This window comes from Taudactylus pleione, unplaced genomic scaffold, assembly GCF_031769625.1.
Source record: "Taudactylus pleione unplaced genomic scaffold, aTauple2 ptg000380l, whole genome shotgun sequence".
In the NCBI taxonomy this organism is placed as follows: domain Eukaryota; kingdom Metazoa; phylum Chordata; class Amphibia; order Anura; family Myobatrachidae; genus Taudactylus; species Taudactylus pleione.
Window position 1 is genome coordinate 7,436,003 of NW_028284781.1, and position 26,498 is coordinate 7,462,500.

The 26,498-nt window shown below is 44.9% G+C and overlaps 1 protein-coding gene across 1 annotated transcript in view; it reads right to left on the bottom strand.

Moving 5' to 3' along the window:
- CREB5 (cAMP responsive element binding protein 5) overlaps positions 1-26,498 on the bottom strand; it is a 566,841-nt gene that overhangs the window by 407,693 nt on the left and 132,650 nt on the right. Inside the window, exon 4 of the mRNA XM_088445420.1 lies at positions 71-186. Coding sequence (XP_088301546.1) covers positions 71-186 — 116 coding nt within the window. The remainder of the gene's footprint in view (positions 1-70; positions 187-26,498) is intronic.

Below are 26,498 nucleotides of genomic sequence, written 5' to 3' on the forward strand. Positions count from 1 at the left end.
TACTAGAATTTAACATTAACTTCTTATTTTAAAAATCAAGACAATAGGACACTTCTCTTACAACACTCACCCTTTTGCTGTTCTCTTCCTCTTGAGCACTTCGAAATTCATGTTCCAAGTCAATGTCATTGAACAGCCCGACTTCCTCACAGTTTTTCAAGAACCGAGTTGGAGTCGGAGTTTGGTCTGTGTAAAAAACATGTTTCACCAGTTATAGGAACTTAAAAACCACAATTTAAACAGGAAAATAACTTTTCTACTTACCTTTACATAAGTCTACCCTGATTTATAGTGAAGGGCAATGTAATGCTCTGCAATATCCTGCCACGGTGTCCGGCTGCGCACATTATGACTATATATGGTAACCAATTTGTGCTTATTTTCCTGCACACCTACAGTATATGGTGTACTGGGAAAATATGAGCAAAGATTTACTGCTACAGAACATATCATCCAGTCCACATGCATTCCAGGGCATTAGCTGCATTAGGGCAAATATCACAAACAGCGACATTGGTGTACACTGAGGGGCTGATGGTTTTCATGTGTTGTCCAAGATTGTGTAGTACATGATAAGCACATAATGGGCCTGATTCAGAGGTGGACAAAGACGCGGCCATGACTGCGTCCTTTGGCAGTCGTCCATCTGCAACTTTAAGAAAATGCCACTACAAAGTCCTATGGCAGATGCAGATTTTACCTCCAAGTATGGCCTCCAATGTGAGCAGTTGAGTGTGTGCGCAAACACTTCAGCGACATGTCCACGACGGGTTGGATACGTGATGCCGGCACTGGTAATGCTGGTGGTCAGAATCCCGGCAGCGCAATCCCGAAGGTGGAAATCCCAATGCATGCAGGAAAGTATTGTAACTCTTCTTCTAACCCACCCATCCTGCAGCCTAACCCTAACCTTCCCCTTCGGCCACTCCCACCCCCCTCCCCGCAGCCTAACCCTAACTCTTGAATCCCACAGCCTAACTCTAACCCTATTTCTAGTATCTAACCCTAACCCATACTTACCGACTAATGAATTCTCCTTCCCAAGAGAAGCCCAAGAAGGAAAAACAGGTGGGCGGAGTTGGGGGCGGGGTATGTCAGGTTGCATCATTAAGCCGCACCCCCGTCAGGAGTTCACAGTGTTGATGCCAGTTTCAAATAGGGGCGGGGCTAAATGACATGATTCTCATAGAATGACGTCATTAGGCCCCTCCCCCAATGCAGACACGCCGATCCCAGCTAAAATTCTCCCCATTCTGCCCACTTTGCTAGGAAGTTGGCAGAATGCAGAGAGAAGTGCCCACCCTTCCAGGGGCGTGGGGGGTTATCCGAATTCCGAGAGGGTAGGCATGTATGCCCTAACTCTCTCCTTAAACCTAACCCTATGCCTCTCCCTAACTCCAATACTCACTGTCGAGATCGCAGCCGTCAAGATTCTAGAGCCGGGATTCAGACCGCCAGCATAGTGTGCTCCTGGATGCCGACTACATCCTGTCCGCAACACGCCCATAAGACGTACCATCTCCGTGCGTCAGAATACCCACCTCCCAGTCATCGCCCAGGATTGATTAGCACTGTTCCAAGTAATGCCCGATACTGTGCGTCTCAATCGCAGCAGCGCCTTTATGCGTACACTCTGTGTAACGCATTCACTGTACAAATTCTCTGGGATTTTTCCACACGCGCAGCAGCAAAAAATTCACTGAACTACAGTACCTACAGCATGTGAACATCACCGTTGTGTGTGATTCTGAATCAGTCCCTGTAAGTGCACATGGAAGTGTGAAGAACTGTTCACGTGATTTTGAATCAAAAAAATTGAGTCAGAAAGTATAAAAAAAATGTGTGTTTGATTACAGGAATATACAGTATAAAGGGGCAGTGTAGCATGTTATACTGTTGTAGTGAGCTATATATACATTTAGACATGGAAAAAAAGGTGTTTTCTGTAAACTTGTTTTGACATTTTTATGAATATTAGGTTAGAGTAAAGGGTTTAGTAAATTTTGTTATTTGCCAATTTATTGCATTATTTACTAATAAAGCAAACCACACCTATAATAACAATAACGATCTATAGTCTGTAGAAACTGTGGGCCTGATTCAGCAAGGATCGCTATTGCGATCGCGGTAGCAATCGCACACGCAGTTCTGGTGCGAAAGTATGCTAATAATTGCAATCACAAAGCACTCTCATATACAACAACAAGTAGACATCCACTTCTCCTCTCGCACATCCGTAATACCTTGCAATCCAGCCAAAACATCGGTAACACTGAAGTACATCGGAGCCACTCACACATTTAAGGCAGGTCTGACCCTACAACTAAATTGCTAACTTTCCTACGCGCAGTGAGAGCTCAAGCTGCGTATGCCATCACAGTGGCTAATCTATGCACGCCCCCGCAATGGCGTTAAAATGCACTGGCATGCCTGCGTTTCTTCCTGTCAATCACCCTGCGATGAGTCTGCGTAGTCACTAGGACCAGGTCGCAGTGTTGCCTTTGCGTACGCACTCTGCGATGCATGCGCAGTGAGAAACAAGCGGCCGTCTGCGTACACTTTAGCCGTTGCAATCCTTGCTGAATCCGGCTCCGTGTGTTCTGTTACTTTTAACAACAGAGAGAAATTCCGCACTGCATAGGACACATTAGATATTAAAAAATATATTCATAAAGAACCAACATAGACAAAAATCAGCGGGTTGAAAATTCCTAATATTAAAGAGTTAGTGGTGCACCCCAAGAGTAATAAACACTCACATCCACTAACACTTTTCCTATCCTGTATAGCAGGATAGTATAGAAGACTCCTTTGTGGGGGCACTCTTAAACATGTATTTTAAAACAACTTTTAATTATTATATGCAGCTAAAATAAATGAGATTTCATATATAATACTCACAAAAGACTTATAATAAAGAAATTATAAATCATACAGCTCCTTCCCTATGTGATTTAATAGGGATCAGGATAAATGACGGCGAAAATATAAACATACAAACAATTAATTTATGGATATGCTTGTCACCAAATATCAGATATCCAATTTCAATTCTGTTAATTATATGTTTCCTGTTAGACAAGCTATATCTCAAACTCCGGCGTCATAAAATTATAAATAGTAGATATGTAATCCTAGTAACAATCTTAAAGATTTTTATCGATAGCTCCGCACAATAGTAATTCTATTAACACATCCATATTAATGGTATCTCTAATATTCCTTTTACACCAGAGCTAAAACCCCGGTATTGCAGGGTTAACCCGGGTAGCTCCTTGGTGTAAACGGGGACAGGGTTGGATTCCCGGGTCGAGTGACCCGGCAATCCAACCCAGGTAACTTGCAGGGTTTAACACGGCAGTGAAACCCTGCAGTGTAAACGGCGCGATCCGGGTCATGATGACCTGGAGCGTGCCGCATGCCGACTGATTGGCCGGCTTCAGTGGAGCTTGGAGATGACGGAATCTCCAAGTGTCCACTTCCACGCCAGAAGAGCCGGATCACTGCAGACCCCGCTCCGGTCCGAACGGCGCCGTCTCGGAAATATCCTGGGTTGGCACTGGCTAAATTCCGGGTCTGATCTGGTTTGGAACCCTGTTCCAACTTCCGGGTCAGACACGGAATTTAGGTATAAAAGCAGTATTAATAAGGCAGCATACTAGAGCTAATAGATACTTAGATTCATCATGCAACTAGTAATCTGCTGATCAATTACCCTATGCACCTCTCATATTAGTATGGGTGATAGCTGGTCACACAATACATCAATAGTTGAATCAGTCCTTATTTAGATCTACCTGGGCTTTTGAAGTGACACCTTAAATTATATAGTAGCATCTTGTACTGATCAATTGATCTTTAAATAATTAAAATCCCATATAACAAAATCATTAATATTTTGTAGGTGCTTTGACATGTATATTCATTTCAAACCCTAATAATACCAGACTTGGTGGTTATTTCTTTTATATATTACACGTTTTTTTTTTAAAAAACAGTAGATTATATAATATATATTCCAATTGTTCCTTAATCCACTGTGTATATTATAATGAGGTAAGTGTAAATTAACATCACCATTAACCCCGTACTGCATCTGCTGTTATGCAACTTGAACCCAGTGATTGCATAATGAGAGTACAGCACAGTCTTTTAATGCTGTGGAAACAAGTAAAGGGGGCTTCTGCTGCAGACCGGGAAGCGACAGGGCACGATGTTGTTTATAACATTGCAGTATGGCCCACGCAGGCTACGTACCGTGATAGAGTATAGAAAGGGGAGAAATGTGCCTGACCAGTGACGAGTGTCAGCGGTGGATGTGTAGTGCAATAAGAGCTTTCTGACGCCTGTGGGAAATCAGCCGTGCACAGCCGACCCTCCCTCCTCCCTGTCCTGGACCTGCGTTTTGCCTGTCGGCTTTTTCAGGAGGGAGCCTAGGTCAGTGTCATGACGTTGTATAGCCTTATATAGACTGCATCCGAACTAATGATAACAGTAGCACACTCCACCTTCGTCATAGGGGGTGTGCGTCAAAGATACATTGTTAGCTAATGAACATCTTCCACGCCCCTTTACTCATCTGACCTGGTTAACCCCTCCCGGAGGGGGCTGCCAGAATGTCGGCAAGTCTGCTCCTGTGTATTCGGTAAGGGGTTTCCTGAGCAAACCCCGGGTGGACATCTCCGTCTGCCTGGAGAGGACTCGCCTGCTGGGCAGTGCCAGATTAATGTCAACTTGGACCTGGAGCTGAAATTTATGAAGGGCCTATTGTGTGGCGCCACAGGGGGTGTGACCAGCACCACAGGATGTGATTAGTGATGTGAGGTGTGTGCAGAGGTGTAGCATGTGGCCAGGGTGCCTGGAGCATGTACGTGCTAAGCCCCCCCCCCCCATGTATGTATGTATGTAAGATAGGTATGTATGGGGTGCCTTATGAAACATAAATGATTACATTGTGTATAAATAAGTCCATGTATGTGGTATGAGAGGAGGCCCCATGCTTGTCTTGTGCTATTGTAAAGAAAAATCATTTTTTAATTTCAAATAAATTCTCTTAATGCATCTCCTACTGTACATTGGACATCCTTTAATATTGTCATATATGGAAGGTTAGGACTTAGGGCATACACTATACTAGGCCTCAGAAATCATCCATCTAGTATCAGTAATAATGCCCTCCTCTCCTTCTCATGCCTTCAGGAAGTGAGGGGGATAAATAGGGAGATAGCGAATAAGCCATCAGTAACTTTCAACTAAAATTTAGGACATGGATGCAACAAATATTCATAATTCTTTTGGCAATAATAAATCACATCCAATAAATATAGTGAGCCCAATACAGACTGGTGGCTACATCCCATGTAATATGTAACATTATGACATCACAGGCTGTGAGATGAGTCCATGATGAGGACCTGTGGCCTCACTCTCAGATTAGTGAGGGATAGTGAGTGCGACACAGCGATATGAAAATGCTCGTAGTTTTTTGCTTCATTTGCCTATTCGGCATATTATCGAAAGGTAAGTAACAATTAATTTTTATGAATTTATTTTATTCTATTTATGTAATTGTTAAAGTGGTGAAAACAAACTTTATAAAATTAGGGAGAGATTTAATAAAGCTTGGCGAGAGATAAATTGGAGATAAATAGCACCTACCAATCAGCTCCTAACTGTCAACTGTTAGAAAAATGACAGTTGGGAGCTGATTGGCTGGAGCACCATTTATCATACACAGTGACATTTATCACTCGTTTTGGTGATTAAATTCATTAATAAATGGGGGCCATAGCCTGTAAAGTGACAGTTATGAGCTGATTGGTTGGTGCTATTTATCTCCAATGTTATCACTCTCCAAGCTTTATTAAATCTCCCCATAATTTTGTTTTAGTAAAAAAAAAAAGACTATTTAAGATATGTAGCATACATAATGTTGATTATGGGTCTTAACTCTGAAAGTCAATTTGAAATTGTTGTTGTCCCAGAACTTGACTTGAGACTGTGGGGGTGATTCAGCATAGGATGGCATTGCAAAGCTGCACGCAAGCAGCTTTGCAATTCCAGCCTTGCAGTTATGTTACTGCAGCAGGAGGCACCACGTCTCCTGCATGCATTAATAATTTGACCTGCGTCCACGGATGCAGCATCCGATCATCAGCGTATAGTACTCCCTGTCCAGCTGAGTGACCATGGGGTCACACAGCCTGGCTATCGCAGATGAGGAAAAGAGGCCAAGAAATCTCTGTAAGCCGACAAAGATCCTGGCCTCTTCCCTCACCCCCAATGGCGACGACGCACCTCCATTTTGGGAAACAGAGATCTTTGCAGCCCCCCACCCTGCCCCCAAATGGCAGCAGACTGTCAATCGCTGACAGTCTGCTGCCGCTCTGTGTGCGAACACTCAGGGCCCGTACTGCATATGAGCAGTACAGATCCGGTGCTTGTGCAGATTAAATTTCGGAATCTGTGCAGGCACCTGACCCGTTCTATGCATGTGTTGAACGGATCTGCGGTCCCTAATACAGACTGGCAGCAGACTGTTATTGATTGACAGTCTTCCACCATTTGTGGATGGGGAGGGGTTGGCGATGGCGTTAGGGGGGAGGGAAGAGACCAGGATCTCTGTCGGCTGATGGAGATTTTCCTGCCTCTTCCTCTCATCTGCGTTGGCCAGTTTGCGTGACCCCATGGGTCAGGTTAGCCGGCCCATGGTCCGCAGATTATCCAATGCTGTGTTGGACAACGCAGCTCGGATAAGCAATGCAGCAGGAGGTGTGATGCCTCCTGCTGCATTATCATATCTGCAAGGATCACAATTGCAAAGCTGCCTGCGTGCATACATCATATATCTATAGTCTGCGTGCAGCTGAGAAATTGTGACTCTTGCTGAATCAGGCCCATAGACCCACATGTCCCTGTGTTCTCTGTTATTTGTATGCTTTATTTCAACAATTTCCTTTATTAAATAATGTAACTGAATGGCCAAATATAGGTTTCAGATAATGTTCAATTCAATATATTTTATTATCTGCAGACACAACCCCGGAAATTCCGGTGTATATGAAAATACATGGTGAGATTTTATTTATCAAATAAGTTTTTCCAATCTCTATAAAGAAAAAAAATTGATTGCTGATTAAAATGATGTCATCACGTTGGTAGTGACAGCTGGTCTGACCCCTCCCACCAGTGTCAGTGACGTTACAGGAAAGAGTCAGAGGGTGGTGATAGAGAGGGAGACAGTGTAGGGAGGGAGAAGAGGTGGGTAGAAAGTGTTGGGGTGGGGAAGAGAGAGAGAGAGGAAGGGGGGGGAGAGAAAAAAATGTAATAAAAGTTAGACTGCGCTAGGCATTACAGCTACTTTATTATATATAGCACTAAAACAGTTTCCAATTATGTCTCACAACTTGTTCCAGGAAAACTGGCACTTAATGAATTTCATTTATCCCACATTTCTTATTTTATGTGTTATTGTGGTGGGCAGCACTATGATTGGCACTGTGGTAGGCATTGCTGTTGTGGCAGGTATGGAGATATCTGCTGCAGTTCCTCCTTCATACATACAGGTGATACTTAATACGCATTTGTGTATATCCCCCGAAAACTGGGATTTTCCGCAACTGTTTTTGATAAATAGGCCCATCTGTGTGGTAGATGTTTTGTATGTTTGGGATTTGGTAGGGGTCTAGTCAGAAGTCTAGTTCACTAGCCTGATGCTGGATAATTCATGACTTGATAGTGTTCACAATCATTTATTTTTCTTTGCAGAGAAGTATACCAGCCCAGAGGCATATGAGGCCTTCCTTATGCAGGAGATGGGAGAAAATGGTAAGTCTATGGGGCCTATTCATTAAACCTAAAAATTCTCTAGAGATAATTAGGTTTAGAACTCGCATGGAGTTCTAGCTAATTATAGGTGGAATTCATCATTCCACCTCTCCATAAGTATCTATGCCGAAAAGCTGTCATTTTTGCGATGACAGCTTTTCGGGAAATAGATACTTTTACCTGCCTACACTACCTTATCGCATCTGGAAACAGTGCTGCGCATGCGCTGTTACATCTGTAAAACCAGCGCATGCGCAGCACTGCCTACAGATGCGTTAAGTTTGTGTACCCCCCGACCCCCCCCCACCCTCTCTCCCCTCCGCTCACCTCCCCCGCCCCGACTTACCTGTCCGCGCAGCAGCCTCCGGCTCCGTCCTGCTGGTCTGTCATGTGGTTTCCCAGCAGACCACATGACAGATTAGAAAAAAAAACAAATTTTTTTTGGTTTTTTCTAAACTTTCTTGTGCTCTGCTGGGGAGCACACATGTCCGACCAGCCTCCGGAGCCTGAGGACGGAGCAGAGCGCCGGAGGGACTCGTCGGGGGACCTGCACACGCGGATACAGGTAAGTGGATTCTGCTATTCGCCACATCACAGTGGCGAATAGTAACTGCATCAAATTCCGAAAATTCATAATTTTCGGAATTTGATGAATACCACAATTTCCACATCCCCATACTAATGTATGGGGAGTGTGGAAATTAACGCAGGGGAACTTAGCAAGGAGATATCTGTGATATCTCCTGTGCTAAGTCTGTTCATGAATACCAAAATAACGTTATTTAAGGAAAATGGGGCCTATTCATTAAACCTAAAAATTCGATGGAGATAATTAGGTTTAGAACTCGCATGGAGTTCTAGCTAATTATAGGTGGAATTCATCATTCCACCTCTCCATAAGTATCTATTCCGAAAAGCTGTAATTTTTGCGATGACAGCTTTTCGGGAAATAGATACTTTTCCCTGCCTACACTACCTTATCGCATCTGGAAACAGTGCTGCGCAAGCGTTGTTACATCTGTAAAAGCAGCGCATGCGCAGCACTGCCTACAGATGCGTTAAGTTTTTGTTCCACCCCCCCGACACCCCCCTCCCCCCTCTGCTCACCTCCCCCCCCGACTTACCTGTCCGCGCAGCAGCCTCCGGATCCGTCCTGCTGGTCTGTCATGTGGTTTCCCAGCAGACCACATGACAGATTAGAAAAAAAAAAAAACTTTTTTTTTTTTGTCTAAACTTTCTTGTGCTCTGCTGGGGAGCACACATGTCAGACCAGCCTCCGGAGCCTGATGACGGAGCAGAGCGCCGGAGGGACTCGTCGGGGGACCTGCACACGCGGATACAGGTAAGTCGATTCTGCTATTCGCCACCTCACAGTGGCGAATAGTAACTGCATCAAATTCCGAAAATTCATAATTTTCGGAATTTGATAAATACCACAATTTCCACATCGGAAATTAACGCAGGGGAACTTAGCAAGGAGATATCTGTGATATCTCCTGTGCTAAGTCTGTTCATGAATACCAAAATAACGTTATTTAAGGAAAATGTCCTTAAAAACTTTATTTTAGTGTTGATGAATAGGCCCCAATGTCCTTAAAAACGTTATTTTAGTGTTGATGAATAGGCCCCTATATTTGTTAGAGATGTTTTTCATATAAATAACACATAGTCCCTGGCTTGCATGGCAAAGACTTGTGCATATAGATCATTTGAGTTATGTGGGTGTTATTTTCTTATTATGTCACTATACATTTATGGCATTGTACACGGGATTGTGCATTGTGTACAGCGTGTGCAATGTATCACTGGGTCCTGGGTACCCAGCTTTAGAGTGGAGTAACTCTAGTGTATAGTGACAGCTAGAGGATACTAAGGGAAGGGGTCTTCTCTTCTCCACTGGCCGGACCGCCTCTCCTTAGTTATGGCCCACGACCAGCTGCGGCATAGTGTAATGAGTCAGTGTGACACATTTTGTTAGTACAGCTCTCTGATAATGCCACCAGCTGTGGGCCCTTTCATTGCTACAGGCCCTGGTGCAATGCACCGGCTACACCACCGAGGTGACTGAGAGCTTCATAGCTCTCTGATGTATGGATAATACAATGTCCTATGTATCCCTGTCTTTCTGTTATCCCCACACCCTGAGAGACATAAATACTTATTCTGGTGTAATACTAATGTCATTTTCCTCATTAATAAGAACATATGTATATATTTCTGTTTCATTTTAAAGGACCTGGTATATTTCAACAAATAAAAAAGTACATGAAGACCTTGTGGCTCCTGGTAATTTAATTGTTCTATGTATTGTCCAATTGTACTGATAGAAAAGCCTCAATTAATGGTCTTAATGGCATAAATTACTGTATTTCTCTGTTATAGTTAGTGAGGAGATGCAGTTTATAGACCGGCAGACTGAATGCCGCCGGTCTATATCCCGACAGGGGAAGCCCGACGGGGGACTTAAGATAGGCGTCAAAATACGGGGCGTCCTTCGCATTAGCCGCAGGGGGGGAAGGGTTGGGTTTAGGGAGTGTAGCAGGGTTAGGTTTTTTGGGGGGAGATTAGGGTTAGGCACCCCTAGGGGAGAGGATTTGCGTTAGGCACCCCTGGCAGTAGGTTAGGGTGAGGCACCCCCGGGAGCGTTAGGTTTAGGGTGCGGGAAGGGGGGTTAGGATTAGGCACCCCCAGAGAGGACTTAGGGTCAGGCACTCCTAAGGGAGGGTTAGGGTTAGGGGGGGAAGAGAGGAGGGTTAGGGAGAAGAGGGGAGGGTTAGGGTCCTTACCAGCTGGCGTCGGGATCTCCACCTATTGGGCTTCTCCTGTCGGGATTTGAACCGGCGGCTAAACATAGTTAGTGAGATTGCTAGCATACAGTATAGTTAGTGAGAGTGCCAGCACACTGTATGGTTAGTGAGATTGCCAGCATACAGTATAGTTAGTGAGATTGCCGACACACAGTATAGTTATTGAGAGTGCAGGCACGCTGTATAGTCAGTGAGATTGCCGGCACGCTGTATAGTCAGTGAGATTGCCGGCACGCTGTATAGTTAGTGAGATTGCTGGCACACAGCATAGTTAGTGAGAGTGTCAGTATGAGTAATGAGTTAGTGAGAGTGTCGGCATACAGTATAGTTAGTGAGAGTGCCAGCACACAGTATGAGTAATGAGTTAATGAGAGTGTCGGCATACAGTATGAGTAATGAGTTAGTGAGAGTGTTGGCATACAGTATAGTTAGTGAGAGTGTCGGCACACTGTATAGTTAGTGAGAGTGCCGGCACACTGTATAGTTAGTGAGAGCGCCAGCACACAGTATGAGTAATGAGTTAATGAGAGTGTCGGCATACAGTATGAGTAATGAGTTAGTGAGAGTGTCGACATACAGTATGAGTAATGAGTTAGTGAGAGTGTCGGCATACAGTATAGTTAGAGTGCCGGCACACAGTATAGTTAGTGAGAGTGCCGGCACACTGTATAGTTAGTGAGAGTGCCAGCATACAGTATGAGTAATGAGATTGCAGGCACACAGTATAGTCAGTGAGAGTGTCGGCACGCTGTATAGTTAGTGAGAGTGCCGGCACGATGTATAGTTAGTGAGAGTGCCGGCACAATGTATAGTTAGTGAGAGTGCCGGCACAATGTATAGTTAGTGAGAGTGCCGGCACACTGTATAGTTAGTGAGAGTGCCGGCACACAGTATAGTTAGTGAGAGTGGCGGCACGCTGTATAGTTAGTGAGAGTGCCAGCATACAGTATGGGTAATGAGATTGCTGGCACACAGTATAGTTAGTGAGAGTGCTGGCACGCTGTATACTTAGTGAGAGTGCCAGAATACAGTATGGGTAATGAGATTGCTGGCACACAGTACAGTTAGTGAGATTGCTGGCACAGAGTATAGTTAGTGAGAGTGCTGGCACGCTGTATAGTTAGTGAGAGTGCCGGCACGATGTATAGTTAGTGAGAGTGCCGGCACAATGTATAGTTAGTGAGAGTGCCGGCACAATGTATAGTTAGTGAGAGTGCCGGCACACTGTATAGTCAGTGAGAGTGCTTGCACGATGTATAGTTAGTGATAGTGCTGGCACAATGTATAGTTAGTGAGAGTGCCGGCACACTGTATAGTTAGTGAGAGTGCCGGCACACAGTATAGTTAGTGAGAGTGGCGGCACGCTGTATAGTTAGTGAGAGTGCCAGCATACAGTATGGGTAATGAGATTGCTGGCACACAGTATAGTTAGTGAGAGTGCTGGCACGCTGTATACTTAGTGAGAGTGCCAGAATACAGTATGGGTAATGAGATTGCTGGCACACAGTACAGTTAGTGAGATTGCTGGCACAGAGTATAGTTAGTGAGAGTGCTGGCACGCTGTATAGTTAGTGAGAGTGCCAGCATACAGTATGGGTAATGAGATTGCTGGCACACAGTACAGTTAGTGAGAGTGCCAGCATATAGTGTGGGTAATGAGATTGCTGGCACACAGTATAGTTAGTGAGAGTGCTGGCATGCTGTATAGTTAGTGAGAGTGCCAGCATACAGTATGGGTAATGAGATTGCTGGCACACAGTATAGTTAGTGAGAGTGCTGGCACGCTGTATACTTAGGGAGAGTGCCAGAATACAGTATGGGTAATGAGATTGCTGGCACACAGTACAGTTAGTGAGATTGCTGGCACAGAGTATAGTTAGTGAGAGTGCTGGCACGCTGTATAGTTAGTGAGAGTGCCAGCATACAGTATGGGTAATGAGATTGCTGGCACACAGTACAGTTAGTGAGAGTGCCAGCATATAGTATGGGTAATGAGATTGCTGGCACACAGTATAGTTAGTGAGAGTGCCAGCATACAGTATGGGTAATGAGATTGCTGGCACACAGTATAGAAAGTGAGAGTGGCGGCACGCTGTATAGTTAGTGAGAGTGCCAGCATACAGTATGGGTAATGAGATTGCTGGCACACAGTATAGTTAGTGAGAGTGGCGGCACGCTGTATAGTTAGTGAGAGTGCCAGCATACAGTATGGGTAATGAGATTGCTGGCACACAGTATAGTTAGTGAGAGTGCTGGCACGCTGTATAGTCAGGGAAACTGCTGGCACATGATAGTGAAGAAGGAAAAGGGATACATACGCAGATGAATTCCCCTTGTGAATCCTCCTCACTCTTTGGCTAAATGTAGTTTCCTTCTTATTCCTTCTCCTCTGCCAGGCATACAGCCCAGACATCTCCTGTATCCGCCAGCAGTTAAATCAGCCAGACCGGCAAGGTACTATCATGTGCGGTCTCCATATCCTCCACATCATCCTCACCCACCTGCTGTTCTACTAGGTGCAGCTTTGCTTATGACATCAGGTCTGTATAACATACTATATAAACATTTCACTGTTAATGCCATGTGTGTTATACTTGATAATGGGAAGTGTATATGTATTGTGTGATATCAATTTGAAGTTTTATATCAAATAAGTATATTTTCAAACACATTTTATTGCATTCTAGGCCTGATTCAGAGTTGTGTGATAATGTCATTGCAGCTGCGATTCTGTATGCAACTGTTGTGCGAATCTATGCAAATGTCGCAGACGCCCAGTAAAGTATTGAGACCCCCCACCCCCCCTACGGCTTTGCAAATCCAAGCATCCACGTACGAAGAAGCAGTTCTTTTGAATATTGGTCTTCTGAGTCACCCTCTGGTCGCGTAGAATGGGCGTGCTCACTAAGACGCCAGAGACTATTTTCTTCCATATGGGATTGCAGACACAGGATGCGACAGACCCACAAAACAGTTGCGACACGCCTGCATTTTTTGCTGACACTCCCCATTACCATATTTGCCTACTCTCCCGGAACTGCCGGGAGCCTCCTGAAAATCGGGTGCAGCTCCCGTCACCCCGCAAGAGTGAGCAAGCCCCCCAGAATGGCGACCCCCCCCTCAAGCCCGCCATGATAGTGGGCGGTCTGGGGGTGTGATGACGCAATTCGGGCTGAATCGCGTCATCGTAGCCCCACCGCCTGCTTTATATTGCCGGTAATATCAGCATTATAAAGTGGGGGGCGGGGTCAGGATAACGCAATCGCTTTGGCAAGCCCCCGTTCTGCCACCTGAAACCGCCCCCACCCTCCCTGCTGCACCGAAATGTTGGTAAGTATGCCGTTACCTCCACTAAAGTAGGAGTATCAACCAATCAGCTCGTAACTGTCACTGTACAGGCTGTATTTGAAAAATGACAATTAGAAGCTGATTGCTTGGTACTTTTTCTCTCTCTGTGGCTTAGTACATCTACCCCTTATTGCTTTAGATTAATCTATTGACATACAGAACAACAGTGTTATTGGAGATATAGCAGCGTCGCATGAGAAGTGGAGTGTGAAAAATTATTTTACTACAAGACATAACTTTTTTCGTGGACTTTGTGGACTTCCTTTAGGTGTAGCGCTTATTGTTGCCATTTTTATTGTCTATGTGTTACCTCATTGTGGTAGGTGCGCATTCACAGTTTGGGGAAAATGGCCACCAAACCTGGCACTTTATTGGGACTAATATGCTGCGCCATCCTTGCCCCACATGCATGATGCCATATTGTTTAAAACATGAGACCAAAAATGAAAAATAATCATGTATTATATTTCACAGAACATGCCATGGAGTCGGGGGCCACCGCTGAGGGACCGCAGCATCTGTCCTGCAGAACACAAGTGATGCCCGATCAGGGCCGGCAACAGATCTTGGGGTACAATGAAATCTCTGCCCCCCCCTTATGCAGAGATAAAAACAAATCTGCGGGGTGTAATGAGGAAAAGAGGCGGGGACAAGCACTTACACGCCAGACTGGGTTTTCTGTTGTCAGTCCTACTCCCGAGTGCGGACGCACAATGGGTCAGCCCTTAGCATTGGGGGCAGAATCAGGAATGCAGGACAACAACATCAAGATACTGCTCACCAAGAGTGGAACGCCCAGCAAGACACAAACGGAGGGTACAGGATGCCGCCCCTCCAGAGCAGACAACCCAGGCAGGACTTGTACCACTTGTGGACTCCCTGCACTCCATTCCCTGCACTTCCAAGAATGGGATATCATAATTCCCCCGAACATTCTATAATAAGATGCATTACAGTGATCAGTGACTTTTGCTGGCACAGTAACATGCAGCATAGTCCACAATAGGACATTTAGTATGATAGTACTGTGTCTTCCGAATAAAACCTAACATACTTTTACCATCTATCGCTATATGCATAATTTATTCCGACACTCACATTGCTTATAGTTATTAACCTATAAATACTGCATTGTGTTATCCACTTATGTTTTACAACTTATATGGTATATTCTACTCACAGGCATATTAAGAGAGGATGGGCCGACCGGGCCCCCTCCTCTCTCCCTGGTGGCCGGAGGCACATTGAGCACCGCAGTAGACTCTGGGCACTAGTCTGCACATGCACAGATCACCGGGGAAGTGGACAAGGATGGTGCCGCATAGGGAGCCGCAGCAGCCACTTTCCAGGTGATTTGTGCAGCGCTGCTATCACCGATGTGGGACTCCAGAGAGGTAATAAAAATATGGGTGTGTGGAGGAATCTTTTATATATAATATTTATCAATTAGGGGTGCCAATTATTGAAGATGGAGTCTTCAATAATAATATATGTGTACTATTTTTATATATATTTATAAATATAGATAAAGTTCAATTAACATACGTTTTATCATATATATATATATTAGGGGTGTGCACCGGCCACTTTTCGTGTTTTGTGTTTTGGTTTTGGATCTGGATCTTTCTTCGTGTTTTGGATCTGGATTGGTTTTGCCAAAACCACCCTTCCGTGTTTTGGGTTCTGGGTTTTGTGTTTTGGATCTGTATTTTTTTTAAAAAAAGCATAAAAACAGCTAAAATCACAGAATTTGTAGGTTTTTCAGCTCCTATGCTATTACAGGTTGAGTCTCCCATATCCAAAATGCTTGGGACCAGGGGTATTTTGGATAACGGAATATTCCGTATTTTGGAATAATTGCATGTCATAATGAAATATCTTGGGAATGGGACCCCAATATACACACAGAATGCATATATGTGTTATATGCACCTTATACACATAGCCTGCAGCCCATTTTATACAATATTTTCAATAATTTTGTGGCTCAAGCAAAGTTTGTGTACATACATGAAATAAATTTATGTTTCATTTACACCCTATACACACAGCCTGAAGGTAATTTTATACCATATGTTTAATAATTTGTGCCTTAGACAAAGTTTGTGTACATTGAACCATCAAAAATCAAAGGTTTTATTATCTCAGTCATGCCAAAATTATTCCGTAATTCGGAATATTCCGTATTTCGGAATATTTGGATATGGGAGACTCAACCTGTATTAACCTCAATAACCTTAATTTCCACTCATTTCCAGTCTATTCTGAAAACCTCACACCTCACAATAGTGTTTTTATGTCCAAAAGGTTGCACCGAGGTAGCTGGATGACTATGCTAAGCGACACGAGTGGGCGGCACAAACACGTGACCCATCTAGGCGTGAAACTGCAGTGGCAGACAGGATGGCAGTTTGAAAAACTAGGCCCCAAACTGTACATAATGCAAAGAAAAAAAAGAGGTGCAAGATGGAATTGTCCTTTGGCCCTCCCACCCACCCTTATGTTGTATAAACAGGACATGCACACTTTAACAAACCAATCATTTCAGCGCCAGGGTCTGCCACACAACTGTGGCTGAAATGATTGGTTCGTTTGGGCCCCCACAAAACAAGCTGGCAATTAATCTGTCCCTGCACAAACTGGCTCTACGGAGGCAAGATGTCATCCTCATCCTCCTCATCCACCGATTCCTCACCCTCTTCAGTGTGTACATCCTCATCCTCACAGAGTATTAATTCGTCCCTGCTGGAACCACAGGTCCCTCTGTACGTTCTGGAGGCTGGTCTCCCTGGAAGAGTTGATAATTCATTTTATGAACATCATCTTCTCCACATTTTGTGGAAGCAACCTCCTACGCCTTTCGCTGACAAGGTTCCCGGCTGCACTAAACACTCTTTCGGAGTACACACTGGAGGGGGGGCAACTCAGGTAAAATTGAGCCAGTTTGTACAGGGACCTCCAAATTGCTTCTTTTTCCTGCCAGTACAGGTACGGACTGTCTGACATGCCTACTTGGATGCTGTCACTGATGTAATCCTTTAACAGACAGACGCACGCTTGTCGCTGCTGCTTTGAGGATGCAAGTGCGGCTACAGCCCACACAATTCACAAAGACAGAAAAAAGAAGAATATTTTTATTGTTTGTGTAGCACACTTTGAGGGTGTCACCACCCTTTAACAGACAGACGCACGCTTGTCGCTACTGCTTTAAGGATGCAGGTGCGGTTACAGCCCACACATTTCACAAAGACCGAAAAAAAAGAACAATATTTTAATTGCTTGTGTAGCACACTTTGAGGGTGTCACCACCCTTTAACAGACAGACGCACGCTTGTCACTGCTGCTTTAAGGATGCAGGTGTGGCTACAGCCCACACATTTCACAAAGACCGAAAAAAAAAGAACAATATTTTAATTGTTTGTGTAGCACACTTTGAGGGTGTCACCACCCTTTAACAGACAGACGCACGCTTGTCGCTGCTGCTTTAAGGATGCAGGTGCGGCTACAGCCCACACATTTCACAAAGACCGGAAAAAAAAGAACAATATTTTAATTGTTTGCGTAGCACACTTTGAGGGTGTCACCACCCTTTAACAGACAGACGCACGCTTGTCGCTGCTGCTTTAAGGATGCAGGTGCGGCTACAGCCCACACATTTCACAAAGACAGAAAAAAAAAGAACAATATTTTAATTGTTTGTGTAGCACACTTTGAGGGTGTCACCACCCTTTAACAGACAGACGCACGCTTGTCGCTGCTGCTTTAAGGATGCAGGTGCGGCTACAGCCCACACATTTCACAAAGACCGAAAAAAAAAGAACAATATTTTAATTGTTTGTGTAGCACACTTTGAGGGTGTCACCACCCTTTAACAGACAGACGCACGCTTGTCGCTGCTGCTTTAAGGATGCAGGTGCGGCTACAGCCCACACATTTCACAAAGACCGAAAAAAAAAGAACAATGGCCCTCATTCAGAGCCGTTCGCTATTTGCGGTCGTTCGTTTAAAAACAAGGGGTGGCTATTCAAATGATCCGTACGCACATTGCAGTCTGTTCACACCTCTAAGTCTGAACGAACGAGCAAAACATACGCTCGTTTATTTGTTAAAAACGCCCCCTGGCCGCACGCATCCTACGTCATGTCCGCTATTTATTAGATTAATCGAGTACATCGACCAGCGTATGAACTGCTCGCTATTCTTGTGGTTGGTGTTTGCTACCACAAATTTGCGAGCAGTTCTGGCTATAAAATAACCCAGTGACGTGGTCAATGACGCTGCTGTTTTAAATATACACACCCATAAAACGCCCGTTTTGACCTTTAAGCACGCCTGCGTTCGGATCTCCACTCCCCATTTTCAAGCACCTTCCCCTGTTACCACCCACATACGCCTCATTCTGTCACTCAAAATAGCAGGCACTCGCTATATAGCGTACAAAGGATTTTCGGCCGCACTGACTGGTTCGCGCATGCGTACTAAAAAGCGTACGCATGCGCAGATGTGCAAACATCGCTCGGAACGAGCGTACTGCCGCTAACGAGCGGCTCTGAATGAGGGCCAATATTTTTATTGTTTGTGTAGCACACTTTGAGGGTGTCACCACCTTTTAACAGACAGACGCACGCTTGTCGCTGCTGCTTTGAGGATGCAGGTGGAATCTAGACGGGATTTGGAACCGGGGACACACTACCTCCATCAATTGTCTAAATCCCACTGCACTAATGGCGGATACCGGACGCACGTCTAACACCAACATAGCAGTCAAGGCCTCAGTTATATGTTTTGCTTCAGGATGACTGCTGTCGTACTTCATCCTCATCGCTAGGGACTGTTGGAGGGTCAATTGTTTAGTAAAAGTAGTGATGTTCCTACTTCCTCTCTGGGATGATGAACAACTCCCAGCAGCAGCAATAGCACTAGGAGGAAGTGGTTCTTGATCTTTCCCTATTTTATTTTTATCGGAGAAAGTTTGGTCCTCCATTTATGTTATATTGATATATACGTGCGGCTAAAGCGCACACAAACACAGAAAATATTTTTTTATTTTTGCTGGAGAGTAGTGCACTTTGTGGGTTACACCACCCTTTAAGAAATGAGCCAGCCGGCTCTTTACTTATGGGACACAGGCGCACGCTTGGCGCTGCTCCTTTGTTGATGCACGTGCAGCCACAGTGCACACAAGTCACAAACACAAAAAATAATTTTTTTTTGGTTTGGAGTGTACTTTGGGGGTTACAGCACCCTTTAACGGTCAAGCCAGCCGGCCCTTTACTTATGACACAGGCGCACGCTTGGCACTACTTTGTTGATGCACGTGCGGCTACTGCGCACACAATTCACAAACACAGAAAATAATTTTTTTTTTGGTTTAGACTGGAGTGTACTTTGGGGGTTACAGCACCCTTTAACGGTCAAGCCAGCCGGCCCTTTACTTATGACACAGGCGCACGCTTGGCACTACTTTGTTGATGCACGTGCGGCTACTGCGCACACAATTCACAATCACAGAAAATATTTTTTTTTTTTGGTTTGGACTGGAGTGTACTTTGGGGGTTACAGCACCCTTTAACGGTCAAGCCAGCCGGCCCTTTACTTATGACACAGGCGCACACTTGGCACTACTTTGTTGATGCACGTGCGGCTACTGCGCACACAATTCACAAACACAGAAAATAAATTTTTTTTTGGTTTGGACTGGAGTGTACTTTGGGGGTTACAGCACCCTTTAACGGTCAAGCCAGCCGGCCCTTTACTTATGACACAGGCGCACGCTTGGCACTACTTTGTTGATGCACGTGCGGCTACTGCGCACACAATTCACAAACACACAAAAAATATTATTTTTTTAGCACTTGGGGGGAGCACCCCTGATGGACAGAGCACCCCCTGGACAACACTACAGCACCCCTTTAGGACTGGGACACTGCACAGGACTTTGGAGTGGACACAGCCCCTATGGAGAACTGACTGCACAACACAGTCCAGCCAGCCCCTATGGACTTTGAAGTAGTGGACACAGCCCCTATTAACAACAGCAGCACAGCACAACACAGCCAGCCCCTATGGACTTTGAAGTAGTGGACAACAGCAGCACAGCGCAGCACAGCACAGCACAGCACAGCACAACACTACTCTGCACTACACTACACTACACAGCCCAGCCAGCCCTAACTCCCACCCTCCCTCTTCACTGTCCACAGCCGAGTGAGAAAATGGCACCGACGCGGGTACCTTATATAGGTTCCAAAACCCGCGAGACTCGGAAGGCGGGATGATGACGTTTTGCCTCGATTTCAGATCCGAGTCAGGCGGGAAAAGTCGAGCCTGACTCGGATCTACCTCGGATCGGGGGGGCTCGGGGGGGTTCGGATTTCAGAAATCCGAACCCGCTCACCCCTAATATATATATATATATATATATATATATATATATTTGCAAATACATGCATATGTAGGAATTATGAATTATGATTCCGAAAGTGAGTTCAAATGTGAAATTCAAGCTCAGATTATCTGATATTTATTTACAGGCAAGTCAAATTATATAGAATACGTTATACACAGTAGTGATATATATACTAAGTATATTTATGCTTCTTTAACCACTTAACTGATGATTTTTTTCCCCAAAAAACCACTCCAAAATTGTCGGGTTTTTTATGAGTGAATAAGGTGAGGAACTTCCATTTTAACTTATTCAAAATGGTTTCATTAAAAAAAATTATTTTTTCATAAGAATTGTAAAAAAAATAATCACTTTTGCAGAAGCAGCTGGAGAAAGTGAAGGAGGAGCTAAGACGGAGCGATTCCGCTCGGCATGTGGGACTTGTGGATGAAGCCCTTCATTCGCTTTGCCAGGATTCTGGGGTAGTCAATCTGTTGAAATCAGACCACTACATTTTGGCCACCGTGCTCGATCCGAGGTTTAAAGCCTACGTGGTGTCTCTCTTTCCGGCCGACACAAGCCTGCAGAGGTGCAAAGACCTGCTGGTGAAAAACACTGTCAGCTGAAGCGGAACGTTACACGTCAACAGCTCCTTCTTTTCTCCCGCAACTGGGGCTGCCAGGAAAAAACTTAGGTATCCTAAGCAACCCGCTGGCAGTGATGCAGGGCAGGCAGGACCAAGTTTGGACATCTGGTCCAGACTGAAGGACCTGGCAACAATTTCTGACATGTCTATTGTCACTGCATATGATACTGTCACCATTGACAGAATGGTGGAGGATTACATCGGTGACAGCATTAAAGTAGGCATGTCAGACAGTCCGTACCTGTACTGGCAGGAAAAGCAGCCAATTTGGAGGCCCCTGTACAAACTGGCTCTATTTTACCTGAGTTGCCTACCTCCAGTGTGTACTCCGAAAGAGTGTTTAGTGCAGCCGGGAACCTTGTCAGCGAAAGGTGTAGGAGGTTGCTTCCACAAAATATGGAGAAGATGATGTTCATCAAAATTAATTATCAACTCTTCCAGGGAGACCAGCCTCCAGAACGTACAGAAGGACCTGTGGTGGTGGATTCCAGTGGGGACGAATTAATACTCTGTGAGGATGAGGATGTACACAACACTGAAGAGGATGAAGAATCAGTGGATGAGGAAGATGAGGACGACATCTTGCCTCCATAGAGCCAGTTTGTGCAGGGACAGATTAATTGCCAGCTTGTTTTGTGGGGGCCCAAATGAACCAATCATTTCAGCCACAGTCGTGTGGCAGACCCTGGTGCTGAAATGATTGGTTTGTTAAAGTGTGCATGTCCTGTTTATACAACATAAGGGTGGGTGGGAGGGTCCAAGGACAATTTCATCTTGCACCTCTTTTTTTTCTTTGCATTATGTACTGTTTGGGGCCTAGTTTTTCAAACTGCCATCCTGTCTGCCACTGCAGTGTCACTCCTAGATGGGCCGCATGTTTGTGCCGACCACTTGTGTCGCTTAGCATAGTCATCCAGCTACCTCGGTGCAACCTTTTGGCCTAAAAACAATATTGTGAGGTGTGAGGTGTTAAGAATAGACTGGATATGAGTGGAAATTAATGTTATTGAGGTTAATAATAGCATAGGAACAGAAAACCCACAAATTCTGTGATTTTAGCTGTTTTTATGCTTTTTTCCCAAAAAAATACAGATCCAAAACACAAAACCCAGAACCCAAAACACGGAAGGGTGGTTTTGGCAAAACCAATCCAGATCCAAAACACGAAGAAAGATCCAGATCCAAAACCAAAACACAAAACACGAAAAGTGGCCGGTGCACACCCCTAGTTAGAATAAATCACCTGCATTTGTTTCGTTTTCTGCTTGCAGCACTACAAGTCTCAGCAGGTAGCACCTCACATTGTGCTTAGGATGTGCAAACTAGGGCCCCTCTCCCTATTATTCTCAAACTTCAGGCTGTGTGTATAAGGTGTATATGAAACATAATGGAATTTCATTTCTGTACACAAACTTTGCTTGAGCCACAAAATTATTGAAATATTATATCACATTACCTGCAGGCTGTATGTATAAGGTGCATAGAACACATAAATGCATAAACTCACAGACTGGGCAAGGAGGGCATTAATCAGAGAGGCAGCACAGAGACCAAAGGTAACCCTGAAGGAGCTGCAGAGTTTCACAGCAGAGACTGGTGTATCTGTGCATGTGACCACAATAAGCCGTACACTCCATAGAGCTGGGTTTATGGATGAGTGGCCATAAAAAAGCCATTACTTAGGGGCCTATTCATCAACACTAAAATAACGTTTTTAAGGACATTTTCCTTAAATAACGTTATTTTGGTATTCATGTAGCCACTTGCTAAGTTCCCCTGCGTTAATTTCCACACTCCCCATACATTAGTATGGGGATGTGAAAATTGTGGTATTCATCAAATTCCGAAAATTATCAATTTTCGGAATTTGATGCAGTTACTATTCGCCACTGTGAGGTGGCGAATAGCAGGTGAAACTTACCTGTATCCGCGTGTGCAGGTCCCCCGACGAGTCCCTCCGGCGCTCTGCTCCGTCCTCAGGCTCCGGAGGCTGGTCGGACATGTGTGCTCCCCAGCAGAGCACAAGAAAGTTTAGACGAAAAAAAAAAAAGGGGGGGTACACAAACTTAACGCATCTGTACGCAGTGCTGCGCATGCGCTGGTTTTACAGATGTAACAGCGCATGCACAGCACTGTTTCCAGATGCGATAAGGTAGTGTAAGCAGGGAAAAGTACCTATTTCCCGAAAAGCTGTCATCGCAAAAATGACAGTTTTTCGGAATAGATACTTATGGAGAGGTGGAATGATGAATTCCACCTATAATTAGCTAGAACTCCATGAGAGTTCTAAAGCTAATTATCTCCAGAGAATTTTTAGGTTTAATGAATAGGCCCCTTAGTGATAAAAATAAGAAGAGACGATTTGAGTTTGCCGAAAGGCTTGTCGCTGACTCCCCAAATGTATGGAGGAAGGTGCTCTGGTCATCACCCCAAGAACACCATCACACAGTGAAACATGGTGGTGGCAGCATCATGCTGTGGGGATATTTTTCAGCAGCAGGGACTGGGAAACTGATTCGAGTCGAGGGAAAGATGGATGGTGCTAAATACAGGGATATTCTTGAACAAAACCTGTTTCAGTCTGCCTGTGATTTGAGACTGGGACGGAGGTTCACCTTCCAGCAGGACAATGACCCGAAGCATACTGCTAAAGCAACACTCGAGTGGTTTAAGGGGAAACATTTAAATGTTTTGGAACGGCCTAGTCAAAGCCCAGATCTCAATCCAATTGAGAATCTGTGGTCAGACTTGAAAATTGCTGTTTACAAGCGGAAACTATCCAACATGAAGTAGCTGGAGCAGTTTTGTCTTGAGGAATGGGCAAAAATCCCAGGGGCAAGACGTGGCAAGTCTCATAGAGACTTATCCAAAGCGACTCGTAGCTGTAATTGCTGCAAAAGGTGGCTCGACAAAGTACTGACTTTAAGGGGGTGAATAGTTATGCACGCTGAAGTTTTCTGTTATGTTGTCCTAAATGTTGTTTGATTCACAATATAAATAAAAAGCACAACTTCACAGTTGTAGGCATGTTCTGTGAATGAAATGATGCACACCTTCACACAATCCATTTTAATTCCAGGTTGTGAGGCAACAAAACATGAACAATGCAAAGGGGGGTGAATACTTTTGCAAAGCACTGTACATGCCTGCACAACAAATAAAGCAACTATCAGCTTCAGAGATGGATTTGCAATTAGCGGGTCTGAAGTAGTTTGGTACTGCAGGTAACTGCCATCATCATTGTGCTTTTACAACAGACTGTGACTGTTGATATAGCTACTAACAGATATATATGCATCTCTGTGCCATCTGCATCAGTAGAGTACACAATTACATGATCATGTCCTTTTATTTTCTCCTGCCTCTCCAATCAGAAATGGTATGTGTCAGATTCACCCAAATATTCATTCACCCGTGTGCTGCCATTTTCTGGCCATGCACAGCTAATTTAAGTCCAACTCAGCATAAGGCCCATTTTGCATAGCTCCCAATAGTTTATTATTATGGAGTGAAGCTCCTCGCCTTGTGTCCAGGTATGTGACATTTTAGGGGCGTGACCGTGTGTCATGTCCCCATTTCTCGTCACACTAGGAGTGAGCCGAGCACTTTGGCTGCTGCTGGGCTGACCCCAGCCTCTCCCAGCACTAAATGTGCCAGGCATCCATTTATCGTTGCTTTGCAGCTAGTGCAGCGGTGACAGAGTGTCTCCCTCATCCTCCCAGCTGCCCACGGGACACTACAGCCTCTGCTTGGGACAGCAGGACAGTGCTCAAAATATGGGGCTATCCCACTGAAATCAGGATGGTTAAGAGGTATGCACTGTGCTTAGGTACAAATGTTACTAAACCCTAGCAACAAATCAGATATCATCCCTTCAGATTGTAAACTCTCATGAGCAGGGCCCTCTTCCCTCATGTGCCTTTCCTTCCCTCATTTATACCATCATCTTCTCCCCACTGTCTACAACTGCACCAAACCATTAGGTTCTGCCGCTCTGCTGCTTATTTGGGTATTATGACGGGTAATAATATCTGAAATATGCCTAATAACTACTGCTGTTCACTAACATTTTTGTAGTGTTATTATTATCCATTTCTTGCTTCCATTGTACAGTGAAGTATTCATAATGGGTGCCATGTGTGTGATGCACATGGGCCCCTGGTTCAAGGAGGCACACATCGCATCCCTCCAACCATCGCATTTGGACCTGATTCAGAGGCGCTCGCTATTTGCGAGCGCTCGCTCTGAATCAGGGCAGGCCGTTTATTTTTTTCACCGGCCTCCAGGCCGCTCGCAAAGCTGTGGGTGACCACCGACCGCTGTAGCGGGCGGCCTGGTGATGGTCGTGATTATCGCGGCCATCGGGCTTGCGACGAGACCCTTGTAGTAGTCCTCGTCCACCGCAAGCCCCAGTGAACTTCCTGTCACTACTGACATCATTGGTGCTGTCAGTAGGGCCGCCCACAAACGGCAGGCGTTCCTTCCGGAACGCCTAAGTTTGTCCAGCCACCCCCCCTGCACGGCTACAAAATGGGCTGAGCTGTCAATCACAATCGACAGCCACCCCGTCTTGTAGTTAGTTCCGCAACGAGTGAAAATTCACTTGCTACGGGGCTCTCGCACGCACAGAGCATGCGCACTACCTGGCCATCGATCCGCTTGCGATCGCTATGCGCTCGCGAGCAGGTCTGAATCAGGCTCTTAGTTACCTCCTGCTCATCTTACAGGCTGACTGCCTTAATCCTGCCAATTTTTGCAGAAATATGTCCGACTCCAGTTTTAAACATGCCCTGTCATTGTGCATTTCACTTTGTTTTCAGCTTTTTCGGTTAGCCATTGTTTTTCCTTTTCCAATAAGTTTGGCTGTCTATCACCTACCTGCCTGTGCTCTTCCTATTGTAAGTGCAGCTTTAGTTTACTGAAACCAGAACAGTTATATATGAATTAGGGATGTGCAGGCTCGGATAGGTTCGAGTTTGCACGTGGAGTTCGGATTTTTCCCTCCAAAAAAACGGAACTCAGAACGAGGCAAAACGTCATCTTACATGGACGAACATCATCATTCCTGGACAAAAGACCAGGAATGATGATGTTCGTCCATGTAAGATGACGTTTTGCCTCGTTCTGAGTTCCGTTTTTTTGGAGGGAAAAATCCGAACTCCACGTGCAAACTCGAACCTATCCGAGCCTGCACATCCCTAATATGAATTAGAGTTTACTGCAGTGAACTCTAAAAACATTGGCACAAAATGTTTTTAGTTGCAATTAACTCATAGATGCCCAGTTATTCAATATTCACAGGTAAACAAATTGAAAATCATTCATTAAAGAGCACATATTCTCCATTTAATCCTTATGCTAGAAACTATTCTATACACCCAGCAGCAATTATGAAACCTGTCAGGCAAAAAAAACGAATTTGTGGAAATTTGGTACTTAGGGCTCGATTCAGACTCGCTCGCTAGATGCGTTCGCACGCAGC